Source organism: Sardina pilchardus, chromosome 6, assembly GCF_963854185.1.
Source record: "Sardina pilchardus chromosome 6, fSarPil1.1, whole genome shotgun sequence".
In the NCBI taxonomy this organism is placed as follows: Eukaryota; Metazoa; Chordata; class Actinopteri; order Clupeiformes; family Clupeidae; genus Sardina; species Sardina pilchardus.
In genome coordinates, this window is record NC_084999.1 from 25563152 (window position 1) to 25583151 (window position 20000).

At 44.4% G+C, this 20000-nt stretch overlaps 2 protein-coding genes across 3 annotated transcripts in view; both read left to right on the forward strand.

Annotated features, from left to right (window-relative positions):
- cdk14 (cyclin dependent kinase 14) overlaps positions 1-7822 on the forward strand; it is a 194875-nt gene extending 187053 nt beyond the window's left edge. For both annotated transcript variants that reach the window (XM_062539213.1, XM_062539214.1), the window contains one exon: positions 4085-7822. The gene's annotated coding sequence lies outside the window, so the exon portion shown is untranslated. The remainder of the gene's footprint in view (positions 1-4084) is intronic.
- Positions 7823-10792: 2970 nt separating this feature from the next.
- On the forward strand, positions 10793-12976 carry fzd1 (frizzled class receptor 1). The gene has a single exon (XM_062539215.1). The coding sequence runs from the start codon at positions 11095-11097 to the stop codon at positions 12754-12756; it is 1662 nt and encodes a 553-aa protein (XP_062395199.1). The 5' UTR covers positions 10793-11094; the 3' UTR covers positions 12757-12976.
- Positions 12977-20000: the final 7024 nt, after the last annotated feature.

A 20000-nucleotide genomic window follows, 5' to 3' on the forward strand; every position in this document is an offset into this window, starting at 1 on the left:
ACGCATACACACACAAACGCGCACACACACACACACACACACACACACACAAACACATGCATATCTCATTCAGATGCATCCTCACTTTCCCTCTTGCTCACACACACACACACACACACACATGCATAATCCATTCAGATTTAGATGCATCCTCACTCTCCCTCTCGCTCTCTCTCTCACACACACACACACACACACACACACACACACACACACACACACACACACATAAAGAGCCTTATTAAACCATCAGCCCCCTCCGTGGCTGAATGTGTTGTGCTGAGTGGCGTTTAATGGCTCTCTGACTCACTTCATTACACGCTTTCAGACATGACGAGTCCCCCCCACAGCACCGGGGTCAAAGGTCGTGACCCACCAGCACCGCCCCCCTCTCCCCTGTCGCTGAGCTCAAGTGAAACTCTGTCAACTACAGAGCTGCCTTGTGTCTGGAGCATCTGTCTTAAACGCCTTTCACATCTCACAACTCCAAAATGAATGGAGTTGAGAGTGTGTGTGTGTGTGTGTGTGTGTGTGTGTGTGTGTGTGTGTTAGAAAGAGCGAGAGAAGAGAATGTGAGAAAGAAAGTATGAGAGCGTGATTATACATTTTGTGTATTATACCATTTGTATGATACGTTTCTGCAGTACAGCTTAAAGCATCTCCCTGCAGTTTTATCAGTGCAGAAAATTGGAGAGAAAAAAAAATGCACTGGAGTAACGCTCTTTCATAAGGCACTCCTATCACAGAACAATGGGAGGACTGCTGCTGCACTGCTCGCTGTTTGAACATGGCCCCAGAGAGACTACGGGCTAGAGGCTAGAGAGCGTGTGTGAAAGAGAGAGAGATAGCGTGTGTGTGTGTGTGTGTGTGTGTGTGTGTGTGTGTGTGAGAAAGCGAGCGCGAGTAGGACAGAAGAGAGAGACACGAGCGAGAGACTTGGTTCTCAGCATGAGACTGCCTCCCTGTGACATGCATATAAATCCGGAGACATTTTCAGACTTTATGTAAATATTTTCTGTTCCAGCGAGAATTACAGAGCTTGTCCTCAGCCTTTTCTAATAATATTAACTCCGTTGAATTTATGTCGCCGTCTCCCGCGATTATAGTATCCGTTTTCAGTTAAATACACACATCAGTGGCTGTGCAGGGGAGTGAATTATACTGGCGTCCTCGGCTACATGCACTTTAGCTGAGACTCAAGACTCAGTCATGTGAATGGTGGTCACCTCAACTATGACAGTTCTCAGACACTGTGTCTAGGAGCTCAAACCTCACAGGCTGGTCTTTCCCACACATGCACACACTCACATGCACACACTCAAATAAACACACACGCGTGCGCTGCCTCAAAGTTAGTTTGTTTGTCGGTTTAACGTGCGTCTGAATCCGTAGACAACAGCTGGCTTTATCGACACTGGTAGAGCCTCCCGATCCTTCCTACAATTCCCACCCACCAGCTCCATCTGGTTTGGGATGTGTGCTGGCACACACACACACACACACACACACACACACACAGACAAGGACAGTGAAAGGCACATATATTCAGTCATGCATTGCACGCACATTCTGTGTTTCTCTCTGTCTCTTTCTCTCTCACACACTCTCTTTCTCTTTTTCTCTCTCTCACACACACACATGCACACACCCATAGCCCACTTTCTCTCTTTGATCCTGCCAAAGTGGAACTCAACATCTGTTGGTCTTAAATCAGACCTTGGAGACAACACATTCCTTTGTTGACTTAGACTGGTTATGATACTGTAAAAAAGGGAGGGAAAGAGAGAACGAGAGAGGGAGGGAGGGAGGGAGAGAGGGAGAGAGAGAGGGAGGACATAGGTAGGGTGTGGACAGGGTGAGCTTTGACATGGCCCATTAAAAGAGAGAGAGAGAGAGAGAGAGAGAGAGAGAGAGAGAGAGGAAGAGAAAGAGAAGAAGTGGGGAAGAAAGCAAAGGAAAGGCGCTGCAGTCTTTCAGTCTCTCTCTCTCTATGTGCAGCTGTTCTCATACACGAGGCTCAGTGGTGTCCGCCTCTCTTTAGACCCCTCCACACATTTGCCTTGTCTCCTCCCAGAGGAGGAGGAGGTGCAGCGGGGCAGATTGATCTGGCTCGTATATACGGAGCCTTCTGGCGCCAGTCCAGGGCCCAACTCTCTCTCCCACTGCAACAGGAGCGCTTTCTTTTGAGATAATCTCCATAGAGGCCCCCAATTGAATGTCCCGTATTGAACCCCCGTAAACGCTTTCCCAGCATCTCTTTCCATGAGGCTTGATGGCTGAGCGACTTCAAAGCAGGCTTCATGAGAAGGTTGGACGCCCTGCAGAACCTTAAAGAGATTTTTTTTCTATCTCTCTCTCTCTCTTTCTCTCTCTCTCTCTCTCCCTGTGATGAAACGCTTAAGTGCCCGTGTAGTTTTTACGAGTTTTTGGGGGCTGCAACGCCGATAGCCAAACACGGGCGCACAATACGCCCACATCGGCGAGTGCCAAGGCAAGCATTAAGGATTTCCTCCACAGGAGTTGTGTGAGACGCTTTTTTGTGCACACCGACAGGATATGCCATAAAGTTGCGTTGAGGAAAAATGACTTGAATGACCATCGTGGGGCTGTTATAGTGAAATGACCAAAGGAGTTGATGGGCACCACTGAAGTCCTACGGGACCTCTGGGGGCTTGTGAAAATAAGAGTGTGTCTTCCTTGGGCTTCTCTCTTTCCCTTCACATGCTTTCCTGCAGCACGTTAAAGTATAAAGGTAGCATTGTCAAGTGCCGTCTGGTGTTGAGACAAGCCAGCATTTGGAAGACAACCACCCAACCACCAAAAATCCACCTCACTTCCAGGGTTTTAGCACTTTCTCTCTCTCACACACACACACACACACACACACACACACACACGAACACACAGTCCTCTCTGGGTGGACAGCAGGCCACCCTTTTAGTGAGACAGAATGAGGACGGTGTTCCTGTGTTCGTACCCAGCGGTCAGCCAGCCGGACATAGCGGGACAGGAAGGGTGTGGCCATTGGGGACGGCTGTGCTGATTGGCTGGAAGGCTCCTATGCTCGGTCCAGGGGCCGCGAGTCCCAGGCTCAGGCCTGTTGATAACGAGCTGTCCTTCCAAGAGCTCCGATCCCTGGCGGTCATCCCATCTGCCATCTGAGAAAACTCACCAGAGCCAGAGTTTTATGGATGAGAGAGAGAGAGAAAGAGAGAGACAGAGAGAGAGAGAGAGAGAGAGAGAGAGAGAGAGAGAGAGAGAGATGTGTGCGTGCTGTGCACAGCTAGAGATGTGTATATTTTAAAAATATATTTGGGTGCTCATATTTGTGTGAGTGTGTGTCAGAAGAGTGAGACTGATAGAGGGAGGTTGTGTGTGTGTGTGTGTGTGTGTGTGTGTGTGTGTGTGAGAGAGAGAGAGAGAGAGAGAGAGAGTGAAAGAAAGAGAGAGAAAGTGAGAGAGAAAGAGTCTGTGTGAGTGTGTGTGACTGTGTCTGTGACTGCCAGCATGAATGACATAGGCGGATAAAGATGGACAGAGGAAGAGAGAAAGAGAAAAAGAATGGAGAGAGGGAGGGGTGCCGTGTGAGGAGGGAGAGAGAGACTGGGAGCGAGGGATAGAGATAGAGGACACAGAGAGATGCCTGAATTATTTATTAGTGCAGTATGGTCACTGGGAGGGGAGGGGAGGGGAGAGAGGATTAGTAAAGGGGCTCGCCAGCCAAATCTGCTGCTCTGACCACAGCCGTCCTCCTCCTTCTGTTTACTCCTCTCTATCCCTCGCTTCCACTCCTCTCCTCTCTCCACTCCTCTCAATCCCTCTCTCCACTCCTCTGCTCTCCTCTTCTCTCTCTATCTCTCGCTTTCACTCCTCTCCTCTCTCCACTCCTCTCCTCTATTCCTCTCTCCCCTCCTCTCCTCTCCTTTCTCCACTCCTCTCCTCTATTATTCTTCTTCCCTCTGTTCTTCAGCACTCTCGTCCTATTACATCTCGGTTTGGCTTCTTGTTTACACTTGAGTGTATCTTGATAAAAGTGATGGTGGTTAACTAACCCTGTGTGTGTGTGTGTGTGTGTGTGTTGCAGGTGGAGCCTGAGAACAGACTGAAGGAGAGGAAAGGAGGGTCAGCCAGAAGAGGAGACCAAAATGACCTCTCACCTATCTCTTAAGTTATTTTGTCCAAACGCGTTACCTTTCTAACAGGTGTACGAAGTGTGTATGTGTGTGTGTGTGTAAGAGAGAGAGAGAGAGAGAACGAGAGAATGTGTGTCTGAGTATTTGCAGAAATGAGTGCATGAGAGTTCTTTACACAAGTGTGTTTTTCGTCAATAACTTTTTATTTCTTTGTTTACTTTGGAATGTTATAAATATATATTCACATTTTGCTGAAGTGTAAAGGGCAGCATTAAAAAAAAAACGTTAAAAAACACACACACGTTACCATCCAGAGGATTTGGACGCATACTGCTTGTGTATGTATCTACCTATGTACGAATGTTTGTTAGTATGTATGATAGACCTGTACAGATCCACAACAATAATGTCTTGGCTCTCACACTTAGAGCTCACCTGTAGTACTCTTGTTTTGTGCAGACGTTGAGAAAGAGGGAGGAAGCATGCCATTACACTCGAACCAATGACCACGAAAAGACACGACCACGACAATAATACCAATATGCTAATACTTGCAGAACAGCACTGATGGACAGAACAGTAATACTGGTTGTAAATGGCCGTCCTTTGCGGTTCATCTCTGCTGTGCTAGATGCAGATAGCCTTACTGCAGGATCAGTCTATATGCAACGGGCACCGCCAGAGATACACTGCAAGGACATAATATACATGTAAGCTTGCATGTGCTAAAAGACTGTGCTAGTCTGTGTGTCTGTGTGTGTGTGTGTGTGTGTGTGTGTGTGTGTGAGAGAGAGAGAGAGATAGAGAGTGCCTCTGTCTCTGTGCAGAATGTGTATTTGTGTCTTAACACATGCAATACACTCACAACGGTGCTAATGTGTGTGTGTGTGTGTGTGTGTGTGTGTGTGTGTTTAAAGTGGGGAGCAATCAGAAAGGTGAAGATGCCTGATACCCAAGTGTAAAATTGACTCTGACACGTGTCCAGCATTTGATGCGTAGCTCTTTTAGGCCTTTGACAATCCACGCCCATAATTTGCACACAGTTGTTATAGTAACCACTGTTTTTGAAAAAATAATTTACCCATCATCTTAACAATGATATTAATGCTTTAATCTCCCATTGGCTGCCCATAAAGATTTTGCTGGCTTGATAGACTGACAGAATGAACCGCAATCTGCATTAAATCGTAGTCAGACGTGAACTCAGCGACACTACAGTACGTCGCAAAAGAAGACGACGACTCGTAGCGTCGACTCGCTGAAGTTGTGATCTAGGACCACATCAACAGCGACAACTTAAAGGGCACTGTCCACCAGTCTCTCCTCTAATGCCCACTCCTAGCTTACTTCTGCCCGCCCCCTTTACCTTTGTCCAGTCATGCCCTGTCCTCTCCAAGCTCCACCGTCAGGAGCCAGTTTGGATTGGTTTAGAAATGTTAACATTTTCAAAACATTGTTAAGATAACAACACTGCAATCATTCCTACACACCCATTAGTTCCACCTTTACCTATGGCTATCTCCAGATGCATACTGTATATTTGGCGAATCGGAGGTGTATGCACAGTGCCGTGTGGATTGAACTGGCAGTAGTGAGGAGATAGATTGACCTCGCCAGAGGAGAGTGGAGAAGGTTCAGCCACCTCTCTTTGTTCAGACCATGTTAACTCTAGTGCCCGGCAACACAATACTGCTGGATTGGGCGGATGTGAGAATGGAAATAATGTCAGTTTTAATTGTTAAAACACAACGTGTTCTTTCTGTTTGGGTCATTTGTATTTTAGCTGAACCATGAAAATGTTCTTCTGGGAATTTCAATAATAGCCTAACCAGTGTGTTAGCAACAAAAGCCGATCACAAACCAATAACTGAGAACTCTGCACTGTACTCTGTAACCCCTGAGGAACTCATTTAATATGTAACATCACCATGGGTCTTTCTACGTCTCGATTTCAACAATATTGAGTTCGACAATAATGAGTTTGGAGTGCCTTTGACATCCATGTGTCGATCAATGGCTCCACTTTGCATTGTGGCCACATTACCACATTGCATTAATGTTTGCGACCTGAAGGTCCTGTCTTCCATTACCCCTTATTGAATAGGACTTAGTATCATAACGATATTGTCACTTTCTTTTACTGACAAAGTGATGATTTGCCCCCCCCCCCTGCACTCCCAGTTCAACTACCTAAATTCACCTAATGGGCCTGTTTCACCTGCAGCACACAACTAAAAGAGAGGAGAGGACAGGAAGCTGGAAAACACTGCATTACTAACACACCAACAACAACACGTGAAACACAACACAATCAATGAACACAACACCAACAAACAAGCCACCGTCTTTTAGTGGAGAAATTCAATCAGAAGTGGCTTATTCAGTGTCACCCCTCACCTGCAGGCAGACGTGTTATAAGACAGGTGACACCACTTTTCTCCTACCCACCTCTCTCTCTCACACACACACACACACACACACACACACACACACACACACACACACACGCTTTAGATGTAGACACAGCAGCAGCTGAATTATTTTCGGTATGCTCACTTCCCGCATGCTGGCTGAAGCCGCATCATTAGCTACAGTAGGCATCCTCCATGCAACGCCCCAGCAGACGCAGCTGCCCCGACAGCTTGTGACAACATTGCAGCAACATTCGTTTGTTATTGTCTGTGTCTCAGGCCTGGGCGAGGAGACCCTGAAAAGCAAGCACTATATTGTCCTTTTTGAACTTGAATATTCTCACAATACCCTTTTTCCCCCCTTAAGAAGGCGGCGAACAATGGCATAGGTTTATGAAGACAACTAAGCAGGAAGTAAGAGGGGGAAACTAGTAATAACAAAGTGGAAGATTTGCACATTTAGCACTGTGATGGTTCAGACCATAAGAACAATAACAAACATCCATGATTTCAGTGTCATTGAAGTGTAAATCATTTATTTGGCTGTGGCTGGAAATCAGCATCTAGATGTTACGTGTAAAATTGTGTATATACAGTAACAGTTTTAGAGGACTAGACCAGAGTTCCTCGGTTTGCAATATTGGCCATGCTATATAGAACGTACCGTCTGTTCCACCTGTTCTCTACTCTGAGACTCTGATTCATCTGTGAATATTTAATCTTTTTGTAACCTTTGTTATCAATAGTCTGTAGGCTGTACATAAAAAAGGACGCAAAGATTCCTGTGTTAAACAAATGATGATGAGAATAAAGAAAAATAAAGGGTCAAATAAAAATAAAGAACTGTTGAAGTGATGCTGAGGAAAACTTGTCTGCATTCAAAGTCATGAATGTCTTTACCACCTCCATCCCGTACAGAATCGGACTAGGATTCAAACTGTGTGTAAATGTGTATTGGTTAAGGAAAATCAAAGAAAGACTAACTTGCATCCCCGCTCTGCTCAACACTGAAGGTGTTATTTTGGGAAATAGCTTCACTTGCATATAAATATATATAGGGACATATATTTTACTTTTTGTATAATGCACTGAAATAACAAGCGGTCAGGAACACAGAAGTGTTACCGGTCACTTTATATCTGAAAACAAACTTAGTTATATAGTAGAATAGTTATTGCATTATTTGGTACAACTTGTATGTAATGTTATTATGGAAGATGTAATGTCCTTCTGTAAATGTTGTTTGTTGTTTTATCCTAATAAAGTTTATTAATGCTTCAAAAATCACGTTGTTATGACTATTATTGGTTAAACAATGCAGCAACCATTCCACATACCCTACAGTATACCCTGCCGGATCGGCAAGCTATTTGATTTCGCCCTGCAGCTCAGGCTGGAAACCTGCACATTTATCTCTCTCCTGCTTCCTGTCCACGTTTGCTGGGTCCAATCACAAACTAGGGTATCCAAAAGGCGCTCCCGGATCGTTGGTCTGATTGGTTGAAGGACTATCCAAGCGTACGGAGTCATTTGAACGATGTCCATTGATCACGCCTCTTGTGCAGTAGAAATAAAGCGCAGACTCCCCAGACTAATGTTCAGTCTTAAAAGATTGAGCTCAGTGTGCCAGAGTGTAACAGTATTAGAAAACAACTGCATAAATAGACCATAGTGTTTTCATAGTGCTGTCATTTCATCTGCACACACACACACACACACACACATACTGTACCGTCACACACCCTGTACTGCACCAGGTGGTGGTGAAAGCCACCTAGATTGTTGACCTGGAACCCCGGTCTTAACTGAACCTTCTGTTCAAAATCCACAACAATCTAAGATTCCCTGCTGTATTGCTTTTTGCATAGTGACACCAAAGCCATATGCCAGAGGAACAAAGAACCTTTTGAAGAACTTTCTCTTTTTTTTTGTTCTTGTTTCATTTAAAACAAGACATACTATAACATTCAGAGCCTCCTCATTTACCTTCGCTGGCATCCCCCAATGTGCCCGGGCCTGTCCGCGCTGACAAACCTCCGCCTTGGAGTCGGAGCCAGCCTGTAAACCAATCCCCCAGCTCTGCACTCAGCCTTCAGAGTAAACAATGAGAACAACTCCATGATCGGGGAGGTGGGAGACCCAGAAACTCTGGAATTTTGTCCGTGCTAAATATGAAATCTTGGAGTTCTTTGGCGAAAACGTCTCCCTGTGTTGTGCTAGACTGTGACCTACAGTATGAGTATGGGGGGGGGGGGGGGGGAGTGTCTCAATTCAAAGCATACAGGGAGGGGGGTCAGTGTTTCCAACATTAAAAAGTGTGTAGCTGCAGAACAGCAGGTGATTTTCCAGGAGGTTAATCCAACAAGAGTCGTTTGCTGCTGGAATAAAAAGCAACAGACTAAAAGTGATGCTTACATGAGATGAGGGTTAGGTGGATTTTGAATTGCATTTGTTGAACTTTGTAGCGGTTTATGAAAAACACACTGCTCCTGACGATTCAAAGTGAGATGACTGCCGTCGTGATTTGGCGGCTCGTCTGAGGATTGCTGAACGGGAGAGAGTGCATTCATTTGAACAATGTGTGACGGCAGTATGACTTCATTTCCTCCTCTGGAATGTTGTCACACATAATCCACTCCTGAGAGCTGGTGACATTTCTAGTGAATAGAACGCAGACTAGGCAGCCAGCTTCCTCACAAGTAAGCTTCTCAAACATTATTGAACAAAAGTGTGTTAATCCTAACCCTGTGATTCTCATTTAAATCTAATATTAATGCACACACACAGAGAGTAGACTGCTCAGCACAAACAACAATCAGAACTGAGATTCATTTGATCTTTAATTCATCATTAATTCATCATTAAGGCATCATTAATTGCACCAAATCACATTTTAAGTTGTAGTCCATATCTTGGTGTGAAGTAAATAGAAACATCTTTAATACAAGTTATCCGATGCAGCTTGTGAGAGAGTGGGATAAACAGAGGAAGAGTGAGCGTCTGTGTCTCATAGTCTTTTTTGTTGAAAAGTCACGAGTTCAGACACTCACAGGGTCCAGGCAGAGAAATTGAAGGCAATCTCAACATTCCCCTGTCGGTGCAAATCTAGCTCTTTGATTCCCTTCATGCTTGTAACAGACACCCTCTGAAACCAATAGAATGGCTTTAGACACGCCATAGTTTAGGGATCATCTCTATTTTTTTTTTAAATAAAAAAATGTAAATTGGAAATGCATGATCCATAGATGATAGATAGATAGATAGATACTGTATTGATCCCCAAGGGGAAATTCAAGAATAGGGCTGTAATTGAAATTGCTGAACCAAAAATACATACCGTAGGATGTAAGTGTTACCTCGGGTCGAGATTTGTCTTTTTAAACAGATAACCTGACTTTTATCTTCACTAAAATATATCACCAGTCAGACCAGAGAGCCACTGAAACAATTGTCCATGAAAATTGCCCTTAAATTGTTATTTTACAAACATGCTACAAAGAGCTCAACTCCCCACAATCACTTAAAACCTGGGCCAGTTCAAGAAATCACCCATGCATACTGTAAATCTGGCCTGGAATATCGATGTGGTAATTTAAAAACAACCACAAAAACAAAAAAATGTTGGACTGCTGTACAGTAGTCCTTGTTTATATCAAATGGTTACAAATTCTGATCTGGCATGATTCTGCATTAGGCTGTTTTCTACGCCTTGTTGTTCTATACCTTGTCCATTGGCTGAAGGAAAAGGTGTGTTAGCCCACTGCTAAGTCCTGATGCATGAATGGCCCTACATGCTACAGCCATCTCTCTGTGCTACATGGGAACAAGGTCCTTGCCATTTGCCTTTAAAAGATTATTTAGAGATGTTGGAGATCTTGGAGATTAGACAGTATGGCTGAAGAACAAGATTCACTCCAGATGCACGAAGATGAGTTTAACAGCTGCTTACCTCTTCAAACTACAATCCTCACTGTAGGCTGCCTCTAGAGCAATCATATAATCATTATACAAATATTTTCAACAATGTACCACTTCACTGAACAGCAACATATTACAATATTTTGCATATTTCCGAAATAATTTTGTCATGAATTGTCTACATGTTTAGCTACAAGAGAGAATAACACAAGTATGATCATTTCTCTGAAAACGGTCAGCGCATGGAAGATGTTGACGCTCCCTGGACCGTGCCATCTGTTTCTAAGTCCCACCCTTCTTTTCCATATGAAGAGGAGACAGCAGGGCGCCTCGAAACAGGTTTGAACAGCTCGGAGTATTCACTATCGTGTTCGGACAATCGAGACTGAAATATTGAGTCCACGGTTAGGTGTTTTTGCAAGGATTTATGCTGGATGTACTTTCCCCTATACATACTTTGTTTTGGACATTCACTGCGTCTCCGTGCGCCTGAAGAGGGGCAGCTGTCGTTTTACAAAGTTTGGACCAGTGTGATTTTAGCGAGGAAGAGGAAAGACCAAGCAAGGGGAGCGGAGAAGTAGCTAGCTAGCTGGCGAGCTAGCCGTCTGGGGGGAAGAAACCGCATAGAAAGTATGGCTGTGCACAATGTTCCGATAATGGATTATAGTCAAGTGAGTGGAAAGGTTTTCACTATGTTTCTATTGTTATTCGTTGGAATTTTGGGAGTTGCTGGACAGTATGGGGACAGGGGACTGTCCGTTCCTGAGCACGGGTTTTGCCAGCCAATTTCTATTCCACTTTGTACGGACATAGCTTACAACGAGACCATCATGCCTAATTTACTGGGACACACAAACCAAGAGGATGCAGGGCTCGAAGTGCATCAGTTTTACCCGCTTGTCAAAGTTCAGTGCTCTCCAGATTTGAAGTTCTTCCTCTGCTCCATGTACGCGCCTGTCTGTACTGTTTTGGACCAAGCGTTACCCCCATGTCGGTCCCTGTGTGAGCGGGCGAGGCAGGGTTGTGAAGCGCTGATGAACAAATTCGGCTTTCAGTGGCCGGATAGCCTCGCATGCGAAAAATTCCCTGTTCACGGTGCAGGCGAGTTATGCGTCGGACAAAACATGTCGGAGAAAAGCACCCCGATCAACCCGACCCCCCCGGTAACGATGGCTCCTGACCGATGGAACGTATTTAAGTGTCCTTCCTCTCTGTCAGTCCCCTCGTATCTAAATTATCGTTTTCTGGGTTTAGATGATTGCGCTGCCCCCTGCGAACCAAAACGATCCCATGGAGTGATGTACTTCAATGAAGAAGAACAAAAGTTCGCAAGAATATGGATTGGAATATGGTCCGTTTTATGTTGCGCGTCCACGCTGTTTACAGTTTTGACTTATCTAGTGGATATGAAACGATTCAGCTATCCAGAGAGACCCATTATTTTTCTCTCCGGCTGCTACACTATGGTCTCCATAGCTTATATCGCCGGATTTCTTCTTGAGGACAAGGTAGTGTGTAATGAGAAATTTGACAATGACTTTAGGACTGTGGTCCAGGGAACCAAAAAGGAGGGCTGCACCATTCTCTTCATGATGCTGTACTTCTTCAGCATGGCCAGCTCGATTTGGTGGGTGATCCTGGCTCTCACCTGGTTCCTGGCAGCGGGGATGAAGTGGGGACACGAAGCTATCGAGGCCAACTCTCAGTACTTCCACCTCGCCGCGTGGGCAGTGCCAGCCATCAAAACCATCACTATCCTGGCAGTGGGACAGGTCGACGGGGACGTGCTTAGCGGAGTGTGCTTCGTAGGCATCAACAGTGTAGATGCGCTACGCGGCTTTGTGCTGGCGCCCCTGTTCGTCTACCTGTTCATCGGGACATCGTTCCTCCTGGCCGGGTTCGTGTCGCTGTTCCGCATCCGCACCATCATGAAACACGACGGCACCAAGACCGAGAAGCTGGAAAAGCTGATGGTCCGAATAGGCATCTTCAGCGTCCTCTACACGGTTCCAGCCACCATCGTCATCGCATGCTACTTTTATGAGCAGGCCTTCCGGGAGCAGTGGGAGAAAACATGGATCAGTAAGACCTACAGGAGTTATGCTGTGCCACGTCCGTCATTTCACCATTCTGATATGAGCCCAGACTTCACGGTCTTTATGATCAAGTACCTGATGACCCTGATCGTTGGTATTACCTCCGGGTTCTGGATCTGGTCGGGCAAGACGCTCAACTCGTGGAGAAAGTTCTACACAAGACTGGCGAACAGTAAGCACGGCGAAACAACGGTGTGAATGCAGTGTGGGGATTTTGCAGACTAAATTTCAAATGTGTTCTCCCGAACGCTGATGAAAAACTGATGAACAACCATTTGTGGAATTACAAAGAAACTGTCTTTGCTATGTGTATTTTGTAAATATGCGTTTGTGAGATTTTTTGTAAGTATATATTTGTATTTAAAAATCTACTTCAAGTCGATTTAAATCATTCATACTGGATTTTGGACAGCAAGAATGCCGACTTGTCTTTTTTATGTACACAACTAAGCTCTGAGGATATTGGGGAGGACCTTTGGCATTTCTGGAGGGAACATACTATCTGCCTTTTATCACAAGTCTGCATAATGAACATTTGCTTGGATACGCTGGGTCTGCGCTCTGTGATAGACGGCTGCGTTAAAAGTGTTGCGCATGTTTTATGTGAACATGTTCAGCTTTTCCAATACATTAAAAATTGGACATAGCATTGAACACTTTTCATGTGAAGCTCTTTGAGACCCAACGTCCGACAGCGAAAGCATTGCATTCGGTTTTTCTTTTTCTTTCTTTCTTTCTTTCTTTTTATTATTATTTTTTTTACCATAGGAGTTTACCATTGAGCTTTAAATTAAAGCTTAACGCTTTTCAAAGTACAGATCACGTCATTACACATGCGCTTCCACAACTACCGTTATGTTGGTGCTTTTGAAACCAGGTGGAATAGGTTTACTGCCGCTCCATGCCAATGTTTGGGCAGTTAAAAAAAACTATGGGATTTGAGGGAGGGCGTGGGTGGGGATTGTCAAATCACTTCCAGTGCCTTTGGTTTGTGAGGGCCTTTGAGGAGAGTATACTTCCTAGAGGCTGGACAGCACTTGGAATTGAATCCAGCACATGAGAGTTAATCGTATGGGGATAAGGATTGTTTTGGCATCCCATGCTTACCTTAGGAGATGAACCAGGATTAGGAGTTGTCATAACTATTCAGTCAACTTGTTGTGGGCTGCACCTATTGTAATCAATTACAAAAAACAAACAGAGAAAGATTGTCACCGATATTAAAATCTGGAATCAAGTCAGATATTGTGTTATCTTCGTATTTGGGCTCCATTTTAATTATGAGCAGAGCAGATCCAGTGGTGGTATTGTTCGGCTGTGCTTTGAGGGCTGCTGCAAATGTACATGTTGTGCCAGAGTATTTCATGAGCTCTTGTCCAAAACTCTATATCCACCATTTTAATGCATTTTCATCAATCTTTTTTTGAATTTATTTTGTTTTCCAAGTAATTTTAGTGGAACTGTAATTTGGTTATTGTTATTTGATTTATCTTTAGGCCTACTCAATCAAAACAACACAACTGCACTTTTATTGATATTACCCAAATTACACAATTAAATAACATGACTTATTAATGTTTTCAAAATGGATTTATGGTGTTTTGGAAAATAGCTCACATGAGCTGAGTGTGGATATGAACACAAAGGCCAGGGCCACATTCAGCCTCCCATGTTGTGCTTCAGCATAATGGCATGCTTGCTCTCCCTTACCGACACACACACACACACACACACACACACACACATGCACACACACAATTACCCAAGCACACAAACAGTGTATTTCTGTTTTTGTTATGTGCAATTACTGAAGGGAAAGCATAAAAAGAATACTATTTGAGGCGTGGAAGGCCCCTTAGGTGCCTGCATGTGTGTGCTGTACGTGTAGGTGTGCCACTATCCCATCCCCTCTCTCCTGTGCGCCAAAGCCCGCTGGACAGACAGACAGACAGACAGACAGACAGACTCCCTCACCACTGCTCTCCGTGTGTTTACTTTGAGTAGTCGCTGATCTTCAGCAACTGACAAGATCGTTAAAATGGGGTGGAGTTTTTTATTATTATTATTATTGTTATTATTTAGCATTTCAGATTCTTTCTGCATGGTCCTTCATGACCCTGAGAAGTATTTTGTAATCACAACACAACCATGGAAGCCTGTATTCAGTGTGAACTTCTTCACCTCATTGCCATTTGTACTTTGATTTCTTGTTTGTTTCCTGTTCATATATTTGTGATACTACCAAAATAACCTTTATATTTATAGAGAAAAAATAGGTTTATATATACCATGCCTTCTTTGAAGAATAAAATTCCCAACTTTGTACAAATTGTGAAACTGCTTTGATTGAGTTTTTTTCCAGTGTTGTCCTTGCACGTCAGTAGCCGGCCCCTTCAGGCCTGGTAGTCCAGGTTCACCTGTTTGAATCTAGTTTACCGACAAACACGTCAACAGTGATAATTACAGTACCATGGTCACTATTTTTTGATGATGTAAATCAAAGCTTAAAATACTGCTGTCCCATGTTTCTGTGTAGTTCTGAATAACATGAATATGAATATGAAGTGTTTGTAAAGTCCACGAAAAAGACAGTTGTATGTGCAATATGTGCGGACCATCATTTATGTTAGGTTCCTGAACATTGTTGACATTTTATTCCAGGTTATTCAACTTCAGAAGAGGCAGAGAGGAACTGTTATTTTGCTCTGTACAGTTGCATAGCTAGAACCTTTTGTGATACCAAATACAATCACCTGTCATATCCACAAACCTCTGCTCAAGAATATTTCATTTAATTTGTGAACTGTTAACTTTGGGTGATGCCAAACAAATAGCACAGTGAATAATGCCATATAATGTAATATTGTTTCATACATAAAAAATAATCAGTTTGAGATGGAAATCACAGGAGCATTGTGTCATTAAATTGTGTAGTAATATAATTGAACTATTTATTAATGAATTGATCTACTATACATTAACTATACTAATCCTGTGTGTGTGTGTGTGTGTGTGTGTGTGTGTGTGTGTTCACCTCTACTGCACTCTGTACTGATTCATTTCTCTGGGCTTCATCACATGTCTAAGTCTGTACCCAATCCTCAAAGACATCTGCTCACAGGGCTCCATCATCTGCTGTTCTCCACAGATGTGTCAAGTTTGGATTTGCGTGGACTTCATCCCAAATAACATCCTGCTGTAATTTGTCACCCTGATAGAGAGCAGATCCTTGAGGCTTGGCCTGCCTCTGCTGCGGCCTGAGCTCACAAACAGACATTTGGACAGAGAGACAAAAATAACTGATAGAAATTGGATTTGAAGGTATTGTCTTGTACTAGTTGAGATGTTTGTTTTGCGAATCATTGATGGATTTGTTGGGAGTAAGCTGTTGCTTTTGATAGATTTTAAACAAAACAAGCATGTCTATAATAAGGTCAAAGATACAAGGGAAAAGCACACAAAAATGTAGATGTCATGTGTTTATTATCATTCCAGAGGACTCCCTCTTCAAATTATCTGTTTTTGTTGAACACCAATGACATTGGACTGTGGCAGAGGTGTACATTTTGGACTCGTAAAGGAAATGACCGATGAACAGTGTGTCAGTCGTATGCATTTGTGTGTGTGAGTGTGTGTGCTCTCTGCCTGAGATTAGCGGCTACTGGCATTAGTTTGAGTCAGTATGCTGACAGATAGTTAGTGTATTTGCCCTCTTCTCTATTGGAACAGACTCACAGGGGGGCATTAACAGTCTAATGTGCCCAGCGATCACAGCCTTGACCTTCTGTGGTTTATTTCAGGGAAAGAGCAGGTGGTGCTTGTCCTTTGTGTCAGTTGCGTGTGTGTGTGTGTGTGTGTGTGTGTGTGTGTGTGTGTGTGTTTCATAGAGGTTGGTCTGAGCATTGCATTCCTGTCTGTCTTTGTGCCTGAGATATGCTGTGGAATGTCATGAGCCCTGAGCGAGAGACACAGAGGACCGAGGAGGGAGGGAACTGCAGCAGTCACGAGAACCCTGCTGCCAAATCAAGCACAACATGATGGGCCCTGCCTTGTGTTCGTGTGTGTGTGTGTGTGTGTGTGTGAGCGCGTATGTGTGTGAGCGCGTGTGTGTGTGCCCATGTGTGTGTGTGTATGTATGTGTGTGTGTGTGAGTGAGGGAAAAGAGAGAGTCTCCGCGTGCTTCCGTCAGGTCCGACCCTGCGCTCCACAAAAGGCCCACCCTTTGCCTGCAGCTCTCCCTCTGAGCGGCGTGACGTTGGAGGCTGCAGGCCAATTTAAATTCCTGCTCTGATGCCCGGCACTTGGCTCGCCCCCTTTTCACAGTCAGGAAGAAAAGGCTTCTGTGGCTCCATGACAAGGTGATGGATGTGTGTGTCAGCACTGGGAGCACTGCTAGCTACTCTAAGAGTCGGCATAATCACAGCATAGCATGCTACATCTATGGAGGATACTGACGTGTAGGAGAGGGGGGGAAACTGACCAGAGGCCACTAAGAAGTCGGAGAGTCAAAGTCTCAAAAGCTCAATAAAATGGGTTGAACCTGACATCATCTGCCATATGTTTTATTTGTGGGTTTTTTTCTGTTAACTTTGACCCTAAGAAACAATAATCAGAGGGTCTGCTCTATCGCAATAAAATATCCCAAAAATATTTGGGCGGGGACTGACCAGAGGCCACTAGACTAGGTCCAAAGCTGGTCATTCACCGCCAACAGGAAGTGGTTCTGTTCGGGCTCTGTGCGGTTGTAGAGTCCCTCTCCTGACCAACCACAGCCAGGCCCTCACAAGTGGAAGAGACATGGCACGCTGTCCTGTGACATTTTCTCTCCTTCCATGACTGTCTCTCTCCTGGGGAACTCCCGCCCACACCTCTCATGGTGGCTTGAATTTCACACGTTGTCATAGCAGCAGTGTTACAGCATTGTTATTGGTCAGTGCCAGACTAGGCTCTCGAGCGGTGACACTCTAGTTTATTCCACTGTCTAGGAAAGTGAGGGATGTTCTCACAACACTAGTTAGATGAACTACTCATCATGAGGGATATCTTTGAGGGATTGCTATAAAATATCTCAAGTTTTTGATCAGACAAACTGAAATTTGTCTTCGTATTTATAACTGCATATCTTTGTCTTCATTGTTGTATGTCCTCAACTTGAGGAGCATTCTTCCTCTGAGGCCTGTTCTTTCTGCAGAGAAAATAAGTATCACTGCCACACTCACTGTTTCCCCTTGAATGGAAAATGCCCAAATGTGGATATTAAATTACTGCTCGTTAGAGGATTTCTCCTTTCACTAAAACCCTTCCATTCAAACACTGACGTCAACAATGTGATAAAGGCCAACTGTGCTCTTGTACTTTCTGGAGTTGGTGTTATTAAGTTATGGGCAACTTGAGTAATGTGAGGAAGCTTAGAGGAGATCTGGTACAAAAATTTGATGCAATGCAATGTGTTTGGATGTTTTTTAAAATGGTGAGATACTCTTTTTGGCATGTACTGTAGCGTCTTCAGAAATCTGTCTTATGATGTGACCGTGTGTGTGTGTGTGTGTGTGTGTGTGTGTGTGTGTGTGTGTGTGTGTGTGTGTGTGTGGTCACGCCGTGTTGATGTCACATCACACAAACACACACAACATGGTAATAACTCCAGTGTCTCCTCAGAAGTGCCGGCTGGGTCCGTTATACAGTCAGACCTGTAGGAGTTCTGCAACTTTTTCTGGTTTGAATTGTGAACTTATGCCAAAGCTGGTGCTGGTGCCATTTCAGAGTTTCACTGTTTCAGCGTTTGAAGCCCAGAGGAGCTGAAGGACACTGTGGGCATGTCTGACATTTGATTGAGGAGTGTTGTGGTTTAATGTGAAACCTTTAACGGGGCATTGGCCTTTGAGTGAAATGTGCTGTTTGGTCCACATATCGTGACCTTTGTTTGAAGTTTTAGCGGAGCTCTTGGGCCGTCCGTATCCTGTGATCCTGGGCTTCCAGTATTCTGTGCTGATTTGCCTCAGTCTGCTGAAGGCTATGCAGACAACCAGCAAGAAGCTCATAAAAACAATGACACTTGGAGGAATGCAAGTACACCTGTATCAAAGAGGAGAGGGTGTGTGTGTGTGTGTGTGTGTGTGTGTGGGGGGGGGGGGGGGGGGGGGGTGCTTACTCATATATTATTTGCTAAATCTGTGATTTTGACAGTTTGCCGATCGTTTTGTGGTTGTTTTTCTTTTTTTTTCTGCCGTTATTAGGAAGACAAAGCAAACCATCATCTGAATTCAGTGCAGCATGGCAAAGCTTATAGTAAGGAGGAACCAGGATATAGAGAGAGAGAAATAAGTAAACAGTCTGACCTTTCTTGTCAACTTCAGCTTCTAGGCACAGAGATTTGGCTCGTCACTCTGCCGCAATTCATGTCAGTTTTACCCTGGAGATGCTACACCTCAACTTTGCATACCCTCTCAGTTTAACATGCATTATACATTAACCTCACGGTATGGACGCAAGCTGTCTAAGGGCTCAAGAGGGACAATAAATAACCGTGGACTACCTCACATTTCTCATTGTCTGTCAGACATGTCTAATAGCCTTAAGCCCAGACTCTATTATAGTGCTATACTAGTAAGATAGTGTACCTAGTGCTTACCAAAGGATCAGTTCATTACATCATGAGTTCAGAGTGAGATCTGTGTGCCCCATCTGTGAGATCAACTCTACTGCAGGCCTAATGACTGGTCATCTCTGAGATCCACTCCGCTGCAAACCTAATGACTGGTCATCTGTGAATCAGTTTGAGATCAACTCCACTGCAGGCCTAATGACTGGTCATCTGTGAGATCGACTCCACTGCAGACCTAATGACTGACTGGTGAATCAGTTTGAGATCAACTCCACTGCAGACCTAATGACTGGTCATCTGTGAGATCAACTCCACTGCAGACCTAATGACTGGTCATCTGTGAGATCAACTCCACTGCAGACCTAATGACTGGTCATCTGTGAGATCAACTCCACTGCAGACCTAATGACTGACTGATCATCTGTGAGATCAACTCCACTGCAGACCTAATGACTGACTGGTCATCTGTCAGATCAATTGCGCTGCAGACCTCATGACTGGTCAGTCTGCCTGACATTGGTGTTAAGCATTGCTCCCATGATTTGAGTTGTCCAAACTCTACTCGGCCTTAGTCTATGTGGGCACTGGGCAGGTTTTCATGTACTGTTGATGATCTCACTGATGTGATGCCCCCCTGCCCACCTCCAGTTGACTCTGTGTTGATGCAGTGGAGGTGGAGCTTTTCTTGTGCTCCATGTTCTCCAGGATAGGTCAGTTAAGGTCCATCTAAAATATCCGTATTACTTCTCAAATATACAGTACGCCCATATGTGGCAAGTAGTGTTCTGTGTCGTGCTTCATGGACAACTGCATACCCTGTCGTAGTTAAGTCCCTCAA